The 22,690-nt window shown below is 40.6% G+C and overlaps 1 protein-coding gene across 9 annotated transcripts in view; it reads left to right on the top strand.

Moving 5' to 3' along the window:
* Window positions 1-22,690, top strand: part of GBF1 (golgi brefeldin A resistant guanine nucleotide exchange factor 1) — a 127,079-nt gene that overhangs the window by 3,874 nt on the left and 100,515 nt on the right. For all 9 annotated transcript variants that reach the window (XM_070432423.1, XM_070432419.1, XM_070432420.1 and 6 more), the window contains exons 2-3: window positions 4,011-4,116; window positions 6,250-6,316. In XM_070432423.1, the coding sequence (XP_070288524.1) occupies window positions 4,021-4,116; window positions 6,250-6,316 (163 nt within the window). In that variant the 5' untranslated portion in view covers window positions 4,011-4,020. The remainder of the gene's footprint in view (window positions 1-4,010; window positions 4,117-6,249; window positions 6,317-22,690) is intronic.

Raw genomic sequence — 22,690 nt, 5'->3', positions numbered from 1 at the left:
TTGTTTCTCAACAATCACTCATGGATTTTCTGAACCCCAAATGCGACAATTTTGTCGATTAACCAAGCCGTCAAGATGAAAATGAGCCTCATCGAAATTCAGCCACATTTATGCAAAACGTCATGGAAAATTTCAACAAAAGAGTGCGTTTGTGCCAGCAAAGCTGTGGAGGCCATTTACCTGATATGCTATTCCATACATAACCCTATACTGTATACTTTATGAATCAATAAAAAATTTACAGTTTTTAATTAGAAACCTGTGTTTTCTATCAAAATTACTTCTTGCGTGAATTTTGGGACACCCTTTACTTCTCATGTGTAGCTGGGCACCAATCCCAGTTGAACTTGTAGTTCTCAGAGTTTTTCTACTATTGCACTTTCCTGTGTTCCAGAAGGCAGAATGACTGCCACTTTTAGGTAATAACTTCATTGATAGGATACTTAGACTGGCTACTGTGGGCAGCAAGAGTGGAAAAAGACACAGTTCCTGCTTTTGAGGAGACCCACTAACTTACCAGTATACAGTAAGGATTGGAAGGATTATCCTAGCGTTTATATGCCACTTGTAATGATTGATCAGTCTGTCCCTGTGGTTCAGTGTGACAGAATAGAATGATTCTGTTGTTGGGATAAGGGTGGAGTTGAGTTGGAGGAGAAGGAAAGGTTCATTTTACCCTCAGGCTGGAAGAGCTATGTAAATGTAATTGGCAGCTATTTAGCTGTTATTGTTGTTCTTTTCTGTTAGTATGTCCAATAGTGACTGTTTGATTAAATGAAAATATAATAGTGTGGGGATTTGGAGTCCCACTTGTAGTGGAAATGATCATGGAGGTAATGATTTGTTGCCGTTATATAAAACAGGGATTACAAACTCAAATGACTGAGTATCAAGCAGGTGAATGTAAATGAGTGAAGTGAGCCAGGTGGGAATGTATTAGGATGTAGTGGGGACTGTAGTATACTGGAATGTGGGCATAGTATGCTAAGTTTTCTGTCTTTCAGAAGAAACTAGAACTTCAGATCATTGGGTTTGAAATTGTTGGCAATAGTTAATTTTTTGTAAACCTCTGCAGGTGAACAAAATATGGATTCTGCCCTATGATAGTGAATGATTACCCCTGATACACAAGATGGGCAGGCCTTATGAGACTTTGGTTCTCTTTATATAATCACACAGACTAACTTTTTATCTTGGCCCTACTCTGCCAGCTGTCACCCTTATACTTTGGATGCCCTACGTTGTTTAAGGATGAGTGAGAGAAGCCTTATTTTATTTTTCATCTCTTACCTGGCAGAAGGGACATCTTTGAACAGCTTTGGACATATTTTAGTGGCTTGACTTGGGTATAGTTCTTGGGATAAACTCAGAACCTCCAGAGGGAGGAGGTGCCATGGTAGAGCTGAGGTACATTGGTCACCTGATTATCAGGTTTGGGAGGATTTTCCAGTCGTGTCCTGTCAGGGTACCAGTCTTTTTCCTGGTTTGACTTTCTCTTACCTCCACCCTTTGAGTAAATTTCTTGAGCCCAGTAATTGTTTACTAGTACAGTAATTCTTGGTCACTTTCAATAAAGCACAACTTTATTAGTTATATAAAGTATAACTATGCAGAATAATACTATCTATTGTTTAAGGATACGTACCAATAAAGCACAGTATGGTGTGTTCCTTGGCCAGCTCTGGAAGCCTTGTACGCTCTACATCATTAGTGCTCCTCTTGGTTCCTGGGTTGATGCTCAACCACTGAGCCACACCAGCTGGGCACAACTACTTTTATAAAGAGCCTACTCATTTAAAAAATCAGTTAATTAAAATTAAAAAATAGGTAATAGGCAATATATGTATGTGACACAAAATTCAAAAGGTGCAAATTAACATACAGAAAAAAGTAAGTCTTCCTATCAACCCTGTTCTACAGTTCCCAGTTCTTTTTTCTGGAGGCATCTGCAGAAAAAAGGTCTTAAGGTCTTAAGAATCCTTCCAGAGACCCTGGCTGGTGTGGCTCAGTTGGTTGAGCATCGTCCCTGCACCAGAAAGTCCTCAGATCGATTCCCAGGTTGCAGGCTCAATCCCTGCAACCATTGATCAGTGCGGGAGGCAGCTGATCAATGTTTCTCTCTTATCCTCACTCTCTCTCTCTGTAAAATCAATACAAATAAATTTAAAAATCCTTCGAGAGATGTAGAGCATACTCATCTTGCCTAAATAATTTGAGGAAGGAGGGATACTAGAGGTTTTATCTTTATTGATCCTTTAAATTATTTAACAACATGGATGACTCAGAAACATAATGTTTTAAGGGGAAATTGCAGAATATACAACATATTAGTTCTATAAAGTATAACTATGCAGAATAATACTACCCATTGTTTAAGGATACAATGAAGTAAAAGTATAAAACAGCATAAAAAGTTTAATAAACTTCAGATTTAGAATAGTGGGACCTATGGGTGAAAGAGAGTAGGATATGATTAGGGAGGACACATAGAGACTTCAATTGTGCAATTCTTACTCTGGATACTGACCATTATGTTACTCTTTATATCTTACTGTGTGTTAAATACTGCATGTTTTTATTTTATTTTTAAAAAAAATATGTTTTTTATTGACTTCAGAGAGAGGAAGGGAGAGGGAGAGAGATAGAAACATCAATGATGAGAGAGAATAATTGATTGGCTGCCTCCTACACAACTCTCACTGGGGGTGGAGCCCGAAACCTGCACCATGCCCTGACTGGGAATCAAACTATGACCTCCTGGTTCATAGGTCTATGTTTAATCCACTGAGCCATACCAGCTGGGTGAGACTTCATTCTTTTCATTTAACTTGAACCTTCATTATTATTTTATTGAGTGGATAAAATAAAGAACACTGGGAAGATCTGAAGTTCCCTATATAATAAAAGGCTGATATGCAAATAGACCGAACGGTGGAACGACTGGTTGCTATGACACGCACTGACCACCAGGGGGCAGATGATCAACTCAGGAGCTGCCCCCTGGTGGTCAGTGCGCTCCCACAGGGGGAGCGCTGCTCAGCCAGAAGCTGGGTTCATGGCGGGGAGCCCAGCAGCGGTGGTGGGAACCTCTCCTGCCTCCACAGTAGCGCTAAGGACCCCTTGGGGAGTGGGCCTAAGCTGGCAGGCAGACATCCCCTGAGGGGTCCAGGACTGTGAGAGGGCACAGGCTGGGCTGAGGGACCCTCCCCCCCATGCATGAATGTCATGCACCGGGCCTCTAGTATCTTTAATAAACTAGCAACACAGATATATCTGCAGATCTAAAGGCCTCATAGGAGAGATTTTTTTTATTGTTAGTATTACAGATGTCCCCCATTCCCCCCCATTGCCCCCCTTCCACTGAGCCCCCACCCCACCTTTGAAGAACTTTACATGCTTGCTAGAGATTGTTGAGGGACCTTTGAGAAATTTTCTGGATTGATGCTTTTTTTTTTTTTAAATTGATTTTTAGAGAGAGAGGAAGGGAGAGGGATAGAACAATAAAAACATTGATGATAGAGCAACTCCATCTATTGGCTGCCTCATGCACGCCCCCTACTTGGGATCGAGCCAGTGATTTCTTGGTTCCTGGGTTGAAGCTCAACCACTGAGCCACGCCAGCTGGGCAGGATTGATGCTTTTAAAAAAAAGTTTTAATTGAGTTTAGAGAGAGAGGAAGGCAAAGAAAGAAACATCGATGTGAGAGAGAAACATCAATTGGCTGCCTCCTGCACACCCCCCTATTGTGGATCGAGCCTGCAACACTGGCATGTGACCTGAGCAGGAATTGAACCTGCAACCTTTTTGTGCACAGGCTGACATTCAACCTACTGAGCCACACCAGCCAGGGCTGGATTGATGTGTTTTGAATTATTGTATCTTGTACTTCCAGAAATCTTGGTATTTAAAAGTTAAATTATAATTCTAATCTTACCAAGTACTGATTTAAGCATGGACATGCTCTGGGTAAGCAAATATTAACTATACTTTTTTCTTAACTGTTTTGGTAGGTTTGCCAGGATGGTGGATAAGAATATTTACATCATTCAAGGGGAGATTAACATTGTGGTTGGGGCCATCAAACGGAATGCCCGATGGAGCACCCATATTCCATTGGTAAGTGGGGGAATGGGCAGAAAGTTTGGTCACTGATTTGCTGTTAGGGATCTGTGCATAGTTAAAACAGTAATCAATTTTCCAGTAATAATGAGGATAGTAGGAATTCAGAGTTGTTGTTCTTTTTTTTTAAATCCTCACCAGAGGTTATATTTTTTCCCCCAATGATTTTTTTTGGAGAGTGGAAGGGAGGGAGAGAGAGAGAGATAGAAACATCGAGGTCAGAGAGATATATCAATTGGTTGCTTCCTGAATGAGCCTCAACAGGGGCCTGGGATCGAACCTGCAACCGAGATACGTGCCCTTGACTGGGAATCAAACCTGAGACTCTCAGGTCTGAGGGCTAATGCTCTAATCACTGAGAAGAACCAGCCAGGGCTCAGAGTTGTTCTTTTTTTTTTTTTTTTTTTTTAAATATATTTTATTGATTTCTTACAGAGAGGAAGGGAGAGAGATAGAGAGCTAGAAACATCGATGAGAGAGAAACATCCATCAGCTGCCTCCTGCTCACCCCCTACTGGGGATGTGCCCGCAACCCAGGTACATGCCCTTGACCGGAATCGAACCTGGGACCTTTCAGTCCGCAGGTCGACGCTCTATCCACTGAGCCAAACCGGTTTCGGCATCAGAGTTGTTCTTGATATCAAGGACTTTGTGTTTTATTCCAGCTAATGTCAAATTTACAGGCTGCCTTTTTTTCTCTGGCGCTTAAAAGATGATACCATTCTTCTAACTATTTTGTAAATAACTTAAGCTAGTACTTGCGACTTCTTTAAAATGCCTAAAAATGTCAGATTCCTTATCTTCTAGGGTTATCACATTTATTTAATTAGTTTAGTTATTTATATGTGGAGTATGGCTTGGTGATAGAATTCTTTGAGAATTCATCAAGCTTCTATACATAGAGCAGGCCATATCTTGCCAATCAGATGAGTAAGAAATTTATCTGTTATAAAGCTTGCTTTCTTTGTTGTATACATATGTTTAAGGATATTTTTTGTACAGTTGTATAAAACAATTTTTGACCACAATTGTAAAAACAGTTTAGACATTTTCAACTTGGTGTTTGAAAATTTCTCATGCTCATTTATAAAAATAGGTTGTTTTAGAAGTGAGAGTGGAGTCAGGAATGTCTTTGAAATGAGCATGTGCGATTATATAATGAATATGAAGAAGAAGAGAGAGAATAATACATATATCTTAGTCTGTTTGGGATGCTATAACAAAATATCACAAACTGGGTAGCTTATAAACAACAGAAATTCATTTCTCACAGTTCTGGAGCCTGGAAGTCTGAGATCATGATGCCAGCATGGTCATATGAGGGTCTTCTTCTGGGTCTCTGACTTCTTATTGTGTCCTCATATGGTGGAAGGAGCAAGAGAGCTCTTTTGGGACTCTATTATAGGCCATTAATTCCATTCATGTGGGCTCTGCCCTCATGACCTACTCATCCACCTTTTAAAGACCCCCACCTCCTGATTCTATCACATTGGGCATTAGTATTTCAACATGTAAGTTACAAATATATATATATATTTATATATATATATATATATATATATATATATATATACACACACACACACACATATACATACATACATATACATATACATATATATATGTGTATATATATATGTATATATTTAAATTTCAGAGAGGAAGGGAGAGGGAGAGAGATAGAAACAATGATGAGAGAGAATCATTGATAGGCTGCCTCCTGGGGATCTAGCCCGCAATCCGGACATGTGCCCTGACCGGGAATCAAACCGTGACCTCCTGGTTCATAGGTCAACACTCAACTACTGCGCCATGCTGGCCGGGCAACATGTAAGTTTTGAGGGGACACCAACATTCAGACCATAGCAAATATAAAGGACCTGGCAATCTATGGTAGCTTGAGTGCTGTGGTCATGGTGTAGATTAATACTTCAGGATTTACTATTGAGGACCTCTATGAATTAAGAGATTAAGGAACTGGAAAAATGTATACTAACTTTCTTTTCCTAAGAATAAAAACTTACTGGATTTTCTGGTTGGATTCAGAGAAAGCCCTTGATCTATCCTTTGTTTCCTTTTTCCTTTGTGTCCAACAATGATTTAAAAAATAACCGCACCTGTTTGTTGCAGGATGAAGAACGGGATCCTCTGCTGCACAGTTTCAGTCATCTGAAGGAGGTTCTAAACAGCATAACCGGTAAGTCCTCACATCTATGTAAGACTATTTATCTTGGTAAAAAAGACATGTGTTTGATTTACTGCAGGGATGGAAAAACTTTTTCTGAAAAGAACTATTGCAGGGATGGACAGACTTTTTCTGTAAAGTAAATATTTTGGGCTTTACAGGCCATAGTAACTACTCAATTCTGCCATTGGTAGCGTGGAAGCAGACATAGATAATACTTAAGTGAATGAGTGATAAATCAAATTTTCTTTAAAAAAACAGGTTGCAAGCCAGGTTTGAGTCATGGGTATAGATTGCTCCTGGTTTATTGTATTGCTGATCCTTTTCCTCGAGTTCCTAAAAGGACATCCCTCTTTAGTGGGGAATCAGCATTCATACAATTATAAGCTTCCTTCATTGTGTGAGTAATAAGTAAGTTATTTTGGTTTGAACTACTTTCTTTGTCTACCTTATGCATGCCATAAGGTAGAAAGTTTGTGGCACAAATAAAGTTTTTAATATTTGCAACAAAATCTTTCTGTTGCCCTAACTAGTTTTGCTCAGTAGACAGAGTATCCTGCGGACTGAAGGGTCCAGGTTTGATTCCGGTCAAGGGCATGTACCTTGGTTGCAGGCCCATCCCCAATAGCGGGTGTGCAGGAGGTAGCTGATCGATGTATCTCTATCCCTATCCCTTCCTCTCTGAAAAAAAAAACCAAAAAAAAAAACCAAAAAAAAAACAAAACAAAAAAAAACCTTTCTGTTATAGAAAGTCATTGTTGCTTTTAGGGCCTTAGCTCTCTGTAATACAGATCTTTCAATCTTCGTGTGTTCCAGAATCTTTTTTTCCACCATGTTTCCCTAATGATAATAAGTTTATGTAATATTTATATGTTTAGAATTTTTCAATCCATTTTCATGTTTATTACCTTATTGAACTTTTACATAACCCTGTAGGGGAGGCATGGCATATATTGTCCCATTTTATGAATGAAGTTGAAACCCAGAGACATTTTAGGTGATTTAGCTGAGGTCACACTAATCTTAAGAGATAGAGTCAAAACTAGAATTCTGGATTCTGGCCCCTGATGCCTGGTTTAGTGCCCTGTTCTATATTGCTTCTGTTCATGCAATTAGAAGAGAATGTACATAGGAAGTGCTTTATATATGTACTAGAGGCCTGGTGCACGAATTCATGCACGGGTGTGGTCTGGCCGGCCTGTCCCAATGGGGGCCCATCAGGTAGGGCCGGCAGTGGGGAGGGGCTGTGGGCAGTTGGCCGGCTGGCCCCACCCCAGATCAGGGTGTTGGGGGCCAATTGGGGGCTGGGCCAGCCTGAGGGGGGAGCTGATCCGGGCTGGGATCAGGCCGGTTGGCTGTCGCAATGCATGTCATAGCCACCTGTCATTCCAGTCGTTCTGGTTGTTCTGCCGTTCAGGTCGCTAGATATATACATGTGTTTTGGGTGGGAGAGGCAAGGCTCAACACCTTTGGGTTTTTCAAGAGGAGTGATAAAGATATAAGGGAAAGCCTCAGATCTGTGTTACTCTTGACTGTAAAGGACTTTTGCAATGTATATCCTTGAAAAGAACTATTGCAGGGATGGACAGCTAGTAACATATCTAAGACCACAGTTGAAATCATTTTTAGGCTTTTGCAAATTACATAACAATAAACAAATACATTTTCTCCTTTTATGAGGAATTTAGAAGAATATCTGGAGAAAATTTCCATTTCCTTTTTACTTTTCCTAAACATGGGCTAATGTTATCTAAGGATTCCCTACAATGTTTTCTTTAAAGGAGCAAATTCCACTTTATTGAAACTATTGGAAATGTTAGCCAAGAAGGATCAAGTATAGAGGAGGTGGTTGTTAGCTAGTTAGCAGGGTGAATGTTGCAACTAGGTAGTAGATTCTTATTTTTTTTTAAAAATATATTTTATTGATTTTTCACAGAGAGGAAGAGAGAGGGATGGAGAGTTAGAAACATCGATGAGAGAGAAACATCGATCAGCTGCCTCTTGCACACCTCCTACTGGGGATGTGCCCGCAACCAAGGTACATGCCCTTGGCCGGAATCGAACCTGGGAACTTTCAGTCTGCAGACCGGTAGATTCTTATTTTATGGCCTGTACTGTAAGTGACTTTGATGCTTTAGAGAGAATTGACTGCCTTCACAGATTTTTCTTTCTGTCTTTTTTTTTTTTTTTTTCACTGAACAGATAAAGCTTACATATCCCAATAAGAAAGAGTAGATATTTACCACTCTTTTTGGTGGGTAAGAGTGCAGAGTACTATCTTTCTAAGAGATGTTAAAAGGGTTAAACAAGTGAATATATTTGGAAACATTTGGCCAACATTTTATAACACAGCATGGTATTGGTTGGGAACACTCTAAAATGGCAGATTGGAATAGCCTTGTAGGCCTTTGGGCACTCTCTGGACACTGAGGAGCTGAGGTGGTGCTGCTGTCCTGACAGCCACATATCCTGCTTGCGATCCAGTCCATATTCTGTCCTTGTTTTCACTATCCTGACATATCCTGAGACTTCAGCTCAGAAACCATATCTGTGGTGAATGGTAAAGTCCAGGACTTGGGGTCTCTAGACCAGGAATCGCTAACCTTTCGGACCTCACAGACCACCAATGGTCCACAGACCTCCAGAACCGCTGCTCTAGACCATGTTAGAGCTACCAAAGTTCATTCTGCTGCCTAACTTTCTTACATCCTTGGGTTAGGAATCCATATTATCTGATACTAATAAAACCAGAATGTGCTGAGGAGCCAATTCTGTCTGTGGTACTAGGAACATACCTGGGTGTTACCAAGCTTTCTTCCAGACGAAGACAAAAGGTGCTAGTACTTTCTAGAGGCTAACAGATGTAGCAAATTTTGAAATGATGCCAGCCAAGGTTGCCCTGTTGTTCCTGGGTTTTAGCTTATTACCTGCTTGAGGAAAATGATAGAGTGGACCCAAAGTAGGGCATTTCATGGTCTTCTGATTGGTTCTGACCCCCCACACAGTGTTGGCTTCTAGGAGCAGGTTTATGGGTGAGCTGCCTCTGTGGTCCTGGACTCTGCAATCCATGACCAATTTCTTGTTTCTTTTACTGAAACGAACAGATTTTTTTGATTGGCAGTGTCAGGAGGACTGCTTTCTTGGAAGCCTGTTAATGGTAGGAGGCTGGGAAAGGGCTTTGAACTTGGAGAGAGAAACTAAAGAGACTGCCCTTGCCATGTGACTGGAAATGGTGTACCACTTAGATTGGAGGAAGTATGGCAGGAATTTTAGGATGTCCACTCAGTTTAATTCATGAAACTGATTTGGGCTTGGTCTCTCTCTTTAAAAAAAAAAAAAAAAATGTTATTGCCCTAGCCGGCTTGGCTCAGTGGATAGAGCGTCGGCCTGCGGACTGAAGGGTCCCGGGTCTGATTCCGGCCGAGGGCACATGCCTGGGTTGCGGGCTCGTTCCCCAGTAGGGGGTGTGCAGGAGGCAGCCGATCAATGATTCTCTCTCATCATTGATGTTTCTATCTCTCTCTCCTTCTCCCTTCCTCTCTGAAATCAATAAAGAAATATATTTTAAAAAAATATATATTTTATTGATTTTTTTACAGAGAGGAAGGGAGAGGGATAGAGAGTTAGAAACATTGATGAGAGAGAAACATCGATCAGCTGCCTCCTGCACACCCCCTACTGGGGATGTGCCCGCAACCAAGGTACATGCCCTTGACTGGAATCGATCCTGGGACCCTTCAGTCCGCAGGCTGACGCTCTATCCACTGAGCCAAACCGGTTAGGTCAGGGCTTGATCTCCTTTTACAAGAAGGCTTTCTATTTGCATTTTCCTCCCTAGGTTTTCTGTTGGTTAAGAATATCACTGTTGGTGCCCAGCTGGTATGGCTCAATCGTTGAGTGTCCACCTATGAACGAGGAGGTCACAGTTCCATTCCAGGTCTGGGCGCATGCATGGTTTGCAGGCTTGATCCCTAGTGGGGAGCATGCAGGAGGCAGCCAATCAATGATTCTCTCTCATCATTGATATTTCTCTCTCTCTCCTTCTCCCTCTCTGAAATCAATAAAAAATATATTTTAAAGAAAAGAATATCACTGTTGGAAATAGGTGGTTCATTGGACATCGTCAATAAACCAAAATGATTTGTTTTCTTTTTGTAAATGGTCAGAGGATAATTTATATATATAAGCACTATCTACTCCTCCAGGAGTATTAGCATTGTGAAGGAAATAAGTCCATTGTCTCTAGTAAGGTTGGCTAAGTCCATACCTGTTATTCTTACAGATATGTAACTCTGGACCACATTTATAGTCAGTATTTGCCCAAATTGCTTGACAATTTCATGTTTTGTAACATAGAGTAATAGAATATTCTAATACCAAATCTAAAGATAAGGTTGCACTTGGAAGATACAGAGTACCTAAGAACAAAGTTTGCATATTTCTACTTTAGATAAGCCTTGGCTCACCATCAGTGAGACTTGACTGCTGCCACTTTTAGGAATCCTTTTAGGATGTTATTCTGAAGAAGATGTGTGATTGCCAGGGTTGTTGAAGGGGTGTGGGGAATGACTACTAATGGGGACAAGTTTCTTTTTGGGTGTTTAAAATGTTCCGGAATTAGATAGTGGTGATGGTTATATCACTCTGTGAATATATTAAAAACCATTGAATTGTATAATTTGAAAGGATGAAAATTTTAAAATATATATTTTTTACGGATTTCAGAGCGGAAGGGAGAGAGATAGATAGAAACATCAGTGATGAGAATCATTGATTGGCTGCCTTTTGCACGCCCCCTACTGGAGGGGATCAAGCCTGCAACCTGGGCATGTGCCCTTGACTGAAATAAAACCTGGGACCCGTCAGTCCGCAGGCCGATGCTCTATCCACTGAGCCAAACCACCTAGTGCTAAAAGGGTGAATTTTATGGAATATGAATTATATCTTAATTTTTAAAAATCAGCAAATGTAGATTGGAAAAGTGATGGGGTTTACCAGTTCTTTCTCTGGGCTCAGAGCTGTGGAGGGAAGCCTCTGACTGTATTTGATGCTGTGCTTTGAACCCATTGTCCAGCAAAGGCAGAAAAAGGCTCTCTGTTCAGCCTTCTAGCCCAGTTTGTCCTTTTATGTCTCTCTCATTAACTCCAGAAGCACATGGCTTTTATATTTAAATTTATTCAAGCTGTAATCTTTGACATTTGAGTTAGCTTTTAGTACAGTTTTGCATTTATAGTAATATATATTATGTATTTTCTCTATCCCCAAAGAATCCGTTTTAATCTTTTCCGGATGCAAATTTCAGTCTTTCTTGTTCCATCTTCTCTCTCTTGCTCTCTTTCCCCTCCCCCAACAGAGTGTGTTTGATCAGGTGTGGCAGGAATATCCACTGTCAAGCTGCGCCCTTTATATTAGTCAATATTTTCTTTCTCCCCCCTCCCTGTCTGCCTGCCCCTTTGGGCTTTCCCAGTTGATTTATAATTTTGGAATTCTCATCGGAGTCTGTAATACAGTTTGTTCATTATTTAACCAAAACCTGTTTAATGAGCAGAGAGAGGCAATGTAAATGTTAGGCATGTTGCAGTGATGTACCTTTGTGCTTCTCAAAGCGGGTGGGTAGTTAACTCTGTGCTGCCTGCAGGGCTGGGGTGTCCTGGCCTTAGGGGCAGAAGGACCACTGCCTCTCCCTTACGTCTACCTAAGCCCTGGCATAGGTTTGGATTCCAAAGACCCATTTCCTTTTATCCTTCTAGAAATCTTGTGGGGGTTCTTGCATATTAGTGATATCTTCAGTCTCATAGGTAGACTGTGGAAAGATCTGTGGCATGGGCTAGGGCAGTGGTCGGCAAACTGTGGCTCGCAAGCCACATGCGGCTCTTTGGCCCCTTGATTGTGGCTCTTCCACAAAATACTGACTTCTGCGCATGGGCCACGAAGTTTCAATCGCACTGTACATGCATGCCCGCACGTGGTATTTTGTGGAAGAGCCACACTGAAGGGGCCAAAGAGCCGCATGTGGCTTGCGAGCTGCAGTTTGCCGACCACTGGGCTAGGGGATGGAAGGGAAAGTGAAATATCAGGACTTGAAATATACTGTACTTGATATTGTTCTTGGTTTTAGATCTGAAGAGAGTAGATGATTTAGAAGAATTCTTCTAGCTGACATAGTCTGTGGTAGTTGATCTATTTGTTCCCAGACTAGACAAGTGTTTGTAAGCCTTAGTACCCTTCATCCACTGAGCTTCATGGAAAGGGCTCTAGTCAGTTGTGATTTGTGGTGGTTGGCTGTGGTCTTTTGCCTCCAGATTTAGGGTGCTTTTGTCCTTGGTTTTTAAACAAAGAAATTCTTTTAAAAATAATTTAGCTTTAAAGCAGAGAGAGAGGAACAGTCTAAAAGGTCTAAAAGTCTAAACAGTCTAATAGTCATACCAGATTTTGCTCTTACGGAATCATCTCTTAATGACTTTAAAGCCTTTAAAGACTTCAGGGCCAGGGCTTGAGGAAGACTTCTTCTTTTTTTTTTTTTTAAAAATGTATTTTTATTGATTTCAGAGAGGAAGGGAGAGGGAGAGAGAGATAGAAACATCAATGATGAGAGAGAATCATTAATTGGCTGCCTCCTGCACGCCCCACACTGGGGATTGAGCCCACAACCTGGGAATGTGCCCTGACTGGGAATCGAACCGTGACCTCCTGGTTCATAGGTGGATGCTCAACCACTGAGCTACTCTGGCCGGGCAAGAGGAAGACTTCTTAGTGGTGTGTATGTCGGGGGTGGTGGGGGTAGTGAGTTTGCCTTTGGAGATTTAATGCCAGGCATTTTTAATTTCGAGGGCCTCTGAAGAATGAGGGTATTCAGTATAAGACTAAGGTGGTCTTGAGGTTCAGTGTAAGCACGTATAGTAACTATGAAGCTGCTTTAGCTTCTTGGTCTTGTTCTTTCTGGGATTCACCAAGATTTGGATACCTTCTCTGTATGGTTTATTAAATTGCTTCTAATCAATACTGTTAGATTATCTGTTATGTGCTAGGCAGTTTGCTTAGGCACTTAGCCATTGGGTCTGTCATGGTATACAGACAGGCAAACTTTCTTCCTGCCCTAATAACCACTGGTTTACAAGATTAGTGGCTTTAGCTGACCATGCCATGGCTAACCTTTGTGTCCTCTACTCTATGCCATATGGTTCCCTATCAGGCATGGAATGCATGATAGTGAATGAGAGCAATCTGTTGCCATCTTTTTATTCTCACTCTTTCCTTTGTTAACAAAACAAGCCAAAGAAATGAATAAAAATGATAGCTTATACATTTGCTAATTTGACTTTCTCATGTAAAGCCAAAGTTTAGATATTGCCAGAGTTTAGATAGTGTCAAAGATATAGAATAATTCTGAGGAATATGCTATTTCTTTACTGAGCTTACCTGGACTGCAAAAAATGGTGTACTTGAGTTTAAGAGGGAGAATCAGGTGCCTGGAGAAAGTAGATATATCAGAAATTTATTTAAATGTAGTTTATCCTGGACAAACACACCTGTAGGGTACTGTCTGTCTTAAACTTTGTGAATTAGGTTTCTGAGCTAGGAGGTTTGAATCCATGTAACCTCCAGAGGTTTGCAGGGAACATTTAAACAGAATCTGTAAGCCAACCTTTAGGAGGAACTAAAACTGAACATTTGTCTGGCCTAGGCCTCTTAGAAATAGACTTTTAAGTAGAAGTGAAACTGTCCAAGGATGCCTTAAACCTCAATTTTAATGTTTCAATTGGAAGATGGGGAGGTATAGGGAAAAGACATTTTAGTAGTCACTGTCAGGAAAAAGATTAAGTTAAGGGCACATTATTTGAAAAAGAAAAAAGAAAAGATTTTGCTAGTGTTATCATCTCCCATACTGATTGAATACTTTTGTTTTTGTTTTTGTTTTGGTTTTGGTAGGGGCTTATGGTTTCGGGAGTAGTAGAGGAAACAATATATCACTATTAATCAGCATGAGAAGAAAGTTGAATAAGTCATTAGCTTTGTCCCACTTGGAGTTGAACTTGTGAATTGTTCAAGGCTTGACTAAATGGAGGCTAAAAGACCAAGTGTAATAAAATTTGGCAGACAAATTAATGTAATGGGATGAGTGTTGGAAGAGGCAAGGTTGGACACACTTATATAAGTATCTGTTTCCAGTGCCCTTTTTGACTTTCTTGTTCTATAATAAAATATAAGACTATATTAGTTTGGAGATTATTGAGTCAAACTGACTTTGGTACCTTAGAGTCTTGGTAGCTTGACTGGCCTCAGACTTATGGGCATTTCAGCATAGTTAGAGAAAATAAAAATACCATGATTCCTCCCCCCTCCCCCCCCCCCCAGAATATTCATATAAATAAGGTAGCTCCAAGAGGCCTGTATTTAGATAACTTTACTTTGTTATTTCTTTTTACTGGGGCCCTTCCCCAACTGATCTGAATCCTCTTCACATGACATTTCTAAAGCTAGTTCTTCCAAACATTTATTTGTCCTTGAGGTTAGAAAATGAAGACTTTCTTGAGAAGAAGCAGTTCTGTATAGTCTGGTTTCTTAATGGGTCCAGCTCTCCTTTTTTTTCTCTTTCTAATAGTCAAACATAGTTAGCCATCAGAACTAGTCTGCTGGCACATTTTCTACTACATGTATCTGAAAGGGGGTTGTTAAAAAAAAAAAAAAAAAAGGAGTATTCTTAATAGCTTGTCTCTCAAAGGCAGAGGCAAAGGAACCTAATTTCTAATAGAGGTTAGAGGTGGTATGATAGTGTGGTTTGTGGTGGGTGTCATAGTTGCTGGTATTGCTCTCACTGCCATTGTCCTATTTAGTACTGCCACCTCTTAAAAGGCCTGAAATTATTCTCTGTTTATGTGCCCAATTTGCTATGACAGCAGTCAGATGAGTAAAAGGAGGAAAAGCCAGCTGCTGCTTTGTTTTTAACAAGGAGGCAGGCAGAGTCCTTTTCTTCTTTCCACTCACTCAAACTCAGGACAAGTGCCAAGAGGGTTTCAGAAGAAGCCAAATGTTTGAAATTCAATGTGCAGTTTTGATTAGGAGAGATAATAAAGAGTTATTTGTATCAGCCTGGCCCCCTCTAACCACCTCTTTATGCTCATAGTTACTTAATTGGTCACCTCAATTTCTAAACAAATTTTTGTTGTTGTTAATCCTCACCCAAGGATATTTTTTCCATTGATTTTTAGAGAGAGTGAAAAGGAAGGGGGAGAGAGAGAGAGAAACATCAATGTAAGAGAGAGGATCAAACTGCAACCCAGGTATGTGTCCTTGACTGGGAATCAAGCCCATGACCCTTTAGTCCATAGGCCAATGCTCTAACCACTGAAAAACTGGCCAGGGCCTCAATTTCTAAAGTGATATTGAATATGTTTAGGGAAAGGGTGAGTACATTTGTCTTTCCTGGCACCCATTAAAAGATAGAGCTGGGTATACAGCAACATGGAGATTATATCATTTCAGTTCAGATCACTTCATTAAAAAAGGGTGGTAAATGGAGGGCAGTAACTAATTTAAGCTCTCCCGTTTGCTTCTGGAAACTAGGTGATAAGATGCTCCTTACCAGTTTTAAGGTCTTTGTTTCTTTACTTTGGTCTGGAGAGATTAAGTTAAGGGCACATTATTTGAAAAAGAAAAAAGGACTTAGATGGACAAGAAGTCCTGTCTGCCTTTTGGCTGGCTTCTCATTGCATGCCTCTTCTGTAACACCAGCCCTCTGTTACCGCTGATACTACTGTAGGTTGAGTTGTGAAGGGCTGCCACATGTGCACACATCACAACTGACCTTTCCTTGTTTCATGCTTATTGAGCAATTACTTGCCCGTTTGTGGAACTCACATTATTGCCTTGGATTTTTGGCCCAGTGTGAAGTGGAGGCATCCAGGAAGTAGCCTGATAGACTGTACATCAGAGGGCAATAAATTGGCATTTGACTTGATGGAAAGGGGGGACCAGATGTGGTGTGGGAGCAAGGGTTTTTCTGCAGTCAGCCATGCAGCTTGCTTCCAGGTGTCCTGGAAAGCAGCTTGGGAACTGGAGGCTAAGGGTAGTTGGGGACATTAATTGTAGAGGAATAGGATCAAAAAACTTCAATGTCATATACCCTGAATTGGGTAAAATCCTCTAAAAGTAGAAGGACAAATAAAATTTCCCTGACATTAATGGGAATTTTTCTACTGATTATTCTTACTTATCAAATAAAGTAAGTTATTAATTGGCAGAAAAAATATAAAACTTGGGAGACCCTTGACAAAGGGTTGCAGACTAAGAAAGCCTTATCCCACATGAGCATTTTCATGAAGGTTCATTTTTCTTTATGGGCAAACCCATGCTTAAGAAAACTGGCTCCAGAGAAACCAAAATGGCGGCATAGGTAAACATGAGAGTTTGCTGCCTCGAACAACCACTTCAAAAATACAACTAAAAGACGGAACGGACATCATCCAGAACCACAGGAAAGCTGGCTGAGTGGAAGTTCTACAACTAGAAGGAAAGAGAAAAGCATACCGAGGCTCAGAGGAGGCGCAGTGCTGAAGTAAAATACTAAGGTTCGGAGTGCATGCGGAGTGGCCTGGAGGCTGAGGGCGCGGTTGTCGTTTTCAATCGGGAGGGAGTCTCAGGCTCTGAGCTCCAGTTCTGGGCGAGTCTCTAAGGACCTACACTCATACGGGAGAAGCAGGACTGTCTGGCATCGCTCAGAACCCTAGGGCAGGCTTTCTCTCCGTGGGGCTTGCAGCGACTACTGGGACACTGAGAAGCAGAGCCTCTGAGGGCAAGACTGAGAGCAGCCATAATTGCTAACCCCGCCCTGTTGATCCTGTGGGACCCGCCCCGCCCAAGCCCTGCAGGGAGGCTTTTGCTGGATAGCCTCAGGCAAAGGCTAGATTAGCACCTCCCTAGAGATCCAGGAGCCAGGAAGCCCAGAGGTCAGAGTGGGACCATCTAGCTTGCAGCTCCGTGGAACCATAAAAGACACACTCAGGGGGCAGACTCAGTGAGCACAAAAGCCCCATCGAAGCAAGTCTAGCCCCAGAGGGGTGTCTCCAGCACAGAAATTCTCCCACCGCAGACACAGCTGATTCTCACAGCCAATTGGCCTGGAGGTCAATTCCTCACAGTGATAACTACAACAATCAAGGCTTAACCACAACAAGACTGTGCACAAAGCCCACAAGGGGGTGCACCAAGAGTGTCTACCTCAGGTAATTGGGACACTTAGCACAGAAAGGCACTCTATCAACACAGCGAAGCATAAAAAATGCGGAGACAAAGAAACAGGACACAAACGACAGAATTGGAGGAAAGCAAACTGTTGGATATAGAGTTCAAAACCATACTTTTAAGGTCTTTAAAGAACTGTTTAGAAGCCGCTGATAAATTGAGTAAGGCCCTCGAAAAGACTGGTGAGACCGCCGATAAATGTAGTGAGATCCTCGAAAAGACTGGTAAGACCGCCGATAAATGTAGTGAGATCCTCAAGAAATCTAATGAGACCCTCGATGTTGTGATAAAGGACCAACTAGAAATTAAGCATACACTGACTGAAATAAAGAATATTATACAGACTCCCAACAGCAGACCAGAGGGTCGCAAGGATCAAGTCAAAGATTTGAAATATGAAGAAGCAAAAAACACCCAACTGGAAAAGCAAAATGAAAAAAGAATCCGAAAATATGAAGATAGTGTAAGGAGCCTCTGGGACAGCTTCAAGCGCACCAACATCCGAATTATAGGGGTGCCAGAAGATGAGAGAGAGCAAGATATTGAAAACCTATTTGAAGAAATAATGACAGAAAACTTCCCCTACCTGGTGAAAGGAATAGACTTCCAAGTCCAAGAAGCGCAGAGAACCCCAAACAAAAGGAATCCAAAGAGGACCACACCAAGACACATCATAATTAAAATGCCAAGAGCAAAAGACAAAGAGAGAATCCTAAAAGCAGCAAGAGAAAGAAAATCAGTTACCTACAAGGGAGTACCCATACAACTGTCAGCTGATTTCTCAACAGAAACTTTGCAGGCCAGAAGGGAATGGCAAGAAATATTTGAAGTGATGAATACCAAGAACCTACAACCAAGACTACTTTATCCAGCAAAGCTATCATTCAGATTTGAAGGCCAGATAAAGAGCTTCACAGATAAGGAAAAGCTAAAGGAGTTCATCACCACCAAACCAGTATTATATGAAATGCTAAAAGGTATCCTGTAAGAATAGGAAGAAGAAGAAAAAGGTAAAGATACAAATTATGAACAACAAATACACATCTATCAACAAGTGAATCTAAAAATCAAGTGAATAAATAATCTGATGAACTGGTGATTGTAATAGAATCAGGGACATAGAAAGGGAATGGACTGACTCTTCTTGGAGGGGGGGAGAAAGGGGTGTGGAGGTGAGTGAAGAGATTAGACAACAATCGTGCACCTATGGATGAGGACAGTGGGTGGGGAGTGAGGGCAGAGGGTGGGGTTGGAACTGGGTGGAGGGGAGTTATGGTGGGAAAAAAGAGTAACTAATGTAATAATCTGAACAATGAAGATTTAATAAAAAAAAAAAAAAAGAAAGAAAAGAAAAAAAAACTGGCTCCAAATTGTTGATAATGTAAGAGCTAAGATCAGCCGTGGGCAAACTACGGCCTGCGGGCCGGATCCGGCCCGTTTGAAATGAATAAAACTAAAAAAAAAAAGACCATACCCTTTTATGTAATGATGTTTACTTTGAATTTATATTAGTTCACACAAACACTCCATCCATGCTTTTGTTCCGGCCCTCCGGTCCAGTTTAAGAACCCATTGTGGCCCTCGAGTCAAAAAGTTTGCCCACCCCTGGCTAAGATATTATTATGACTGCCCTACCATTGGCTACAAGTTGTATCTTACAGCCTGCAAGTTGCATTCTATTAGTGGATTGCAAATATCATTTTAAAGGGTTGCATAGCATTTTTCCTCAAATTTTTGTTATGAAAAATTTCAAATAAACCAAAAATTGAAATAATATTCCACAGGACCAAAGGGTTTCGGGTTTGATTTTAGGTCAAGGGCATGTACCTTGGTTGCAGATTCCCCCACCCCAGTAGGGACGTGTGTGGGAGGCAAGTAGTTGATGTGTCTCTTTTACATCAATGTTTCTCTCCCTTTCTCTACCTCATCCCTCCCTCCATTCCACTCTCTCTAGAAATCAATAGACAAAATATCCTCAGGTGAGGATTAAAAAAAATTTTCCCATTTGTCCCCACATTTCCTTTTATAGCTGTAGTTGGTTTTATAAACCAATATTCAAGCAAAATTCTCATTTCATTAGGTAGTAATATCTCTTTAGACTTTTAAAATCCACATAGTTTTCTCCACCCCTGTTTTTCCCCTCTTGGTATTGACTTTTTTAAGAGACCAGGGCATTTATTTTTAGAATGTTCTATATTCTGGATTTGTCTTTGTCATTGTGTTGTCATTTTACTTGTTTCTCTAGCCCATATATTTTCTGTATTCTAGAATTTAGGATTAAAGGCTTAATTTGATTCAGGTTAAACTTCATTAGGTGATACTGTGTACTTCATATTATATCACCACAGGAGGTACATACAGTCAGGTTGTCCCCACTATTGGTGGTGTTAAGTTTGACTACTTGCTTCTAGTGGTGACTGCTGTATTTTCTCATTGTAAAATAAATTTATTTTTCTCTTTGCAATTAGTAAGGAATCTGTGAAGTAATAATTTGGCACATTCTGAATACCTTGTTCTCTAATATGCTTTTTAAAAAAAATATATTTTTTTTATTGATTTCAGAGAGGAAAGGAGAAGGAGAGAGAAATAGAAACATCAATGATGAGAGAGAATCATTGATCAGCTGCTTCCTGTACGCCCCCTACTAGGGATGGAGCCCACAACCCAGAATCAAACCATGATCTCCTGGTTCATAGGTTGATGCTCGACAACTGAGCACACAAGCCGGCTATTCTTTTACCTAATGATCATCCGCTGATGAATTTTTTGCCAGAATCATTTATTTAAGTAGTGGTTGTAGAATGATGACTTTCTAATTGACATTCTTTCTACATTTATTAGCTGGCACTCTTTGTAAAGAATTATTTCCTTCATATACTGGAGGATGAATCACAGTTTCTTGTAAAAAGGTAGGGGAAATGCTTGATTCTTTCCCTTTTATTGCCGATTTTCAAAGTAAAGACCACTAATGTCCGTAAATGAGGTGTTCCTCCTTTGTGAATATTTATTCAGTGTTTTATAATTAGTTACATTTATGATTATTTTTGGTGATCATTAATTCCAAGTTTGGCCAGTGAGAGCCCCTTTGGTCCTTTGATATGACCCTTTTGAGCACTTCCTTGCTTTCTAGTACAAGTTATAGGCATTAAGGGAGGAGAATAAAGAGATAGAATCGAAAGTATTAGTGCGTCATACATAATAAGGATAAGTATTGTTTTGGGAAATTTTTGTTTCAATTAGAAACATGTATGTGTTCTAGGTTACAGTATAAACTGTATTTCTTTCTGTAGGCCATGGTAAAAAAAAAAAAGTTTGAAAGTCCTGGTAGAGAGAGTTTGTAATTTATTCCTGTTCCAGCTCTGGTTTGAATCTGTCTCTCTGCAATGTTATTTATTAGGCAAGGAGTCAAAGAGGATGTTGAGTCAGAGGGCCTCTTCCACTATATTCTTGCATTCTGCAAAGGACTCTATGAAGGTGCTTTAGCCCCCTTGACCTTTGGGAACCAGTGGACTATTATACATATCTGGATTTCATACCTATCAACTTTGATTTCAGTAAAGCAGTTTTTTCTCTCTAATCATTTATTTATTTAGAGATTTACTATTACATATTATTTCATCCCCCACCCCCACCTTTATTTTGATATAATTGACAAGTAACATTGTGTTAGTTTAAGATATACATGTGGGAAAAAAAAGGTATACAGTGTGATGATTTGATATGTGTATATATTGAGAAATGATGACTATAATAAGATTAGTTAACACATTCTTCACCTAAACATAATTGCAATTGTGTGTGTGTGTGTGTGTCTATGGCGAGGGCGGTGAGAACATTTAAGATCTACTCTCTTGCCCTATCTGGTTTGGCTCAATGGATAGAGCGTCGGCCTGCGGACTGAAGGGTCCCAAGTTTGATTCCGGTCAAGGGCACATGCCTAGGTTTCAGGCTCCATCCCAGTAGGGAGTGTGCAGGAAGCAGCCAATCAATGATTCTCTCTCATCATTGATGTTTCTCTCTCTCTCTCCCTCTCCTTTCCTCTCTGAAATCAATAAAAAATATATACATATTTTAAAAAAGGATCTACTCTCTTAGCAACTTTCAAGTATATAATACAGTATATATTGTTTAGTTATCATGCTGTACTAGTATACGAGACCCCACAACTTTTTTATCTTATAACTGGAAGTTTATACCCTTTGATTAACATCTCCCCATTTTCCCTACCACTGAGCCCCTTCGCAATTACCTTTCTACTCTATGTTTCTATAAATTTGATTATTTTAAGATTCTACATGTGAGATCATACATTATTAGTCTTTCTCTGTCTTATTTTACTTAGCACAATATTCTCAAGGTCCATCCATGTTGTTGCAAATGGCAGAATTTCCTTCTAATTTATGGCTGAAACAATTCTATTTATATGGTTGTTTCTCTGTGTATGAATCCAGCTTTTGCAAGGCAGAAATTAGTTTGAGACCAGTTGAGTCATAACAGTCCTGGAGAATGTTATATCCTTCCTTAAAGAAAAAAGGATTGGGGATGTAATTGTGACTGATTAATCACTTTGCATCTTGTACCTTAACACTTTTATGTAAGCTGATTGTTCAGGGATAAGGGGATAGCACGTCATGATCGCCCTGCCCGCCGGTCGCCCCACAGATCGGCCCTGATCGCCGGCCAGGCCTAGGGACCCAACCCTATATATTGGGAACAGTCTCTTAGATTTAAAAATTAAAACCTGGCAAGGCTACTCTAATACTGAAAAAACAGGATGATGCAGCAATGACATACATGGACTCTGGCTTGCACAGTGTGTGACAAAGCCAATTACTTAACTTCTCTCTGCTTTAGTTTTTCCACCCATAAGATGGGGAAAATGGTACTACTGCCTCAGAAGGATCATGTTATATACTACTTTTTATAATCAGGGCAAAAATAATGTAGCTGCAAGATGCCTTTCACCTGTATGAAAAGTATGGTCACTGGTGCATGCAGTGTCCCGGATTGTGAGGGCACCGGCTGGACTGAGGGACCCGCCCCCATGCATGAATTTTGTGCACTGGGCCTCTAGTTTTCTATAGCTCTAATACTCCCAGTTCAAAAAACAATATGAGTATTTTTTAGTAACAACCCATTGTCTTT

This window comes from Myotis yumanensis, unplaced genomic scaffold (assembly GCF_028538775.1).
Source record: "Myotis yumanensis isolate MYYU_CA2020_CCGP unplaced genomic scaffold, mMyoYum1.0.hap1 SCAF_13, whole genome shotgun sequence".
NCBI classification, from domain to species: domain Eukaryota; kingdom Metazoa; phylum Chordata; class Mammalia; order Chiroptera; family Vespertilionidae; genus Myotis; species Myotis yumanensis.
Note: the sequence above shows the minus strand (reverse complement) of the source record. Positions and strands in the feature narration are given on the sequence as shown.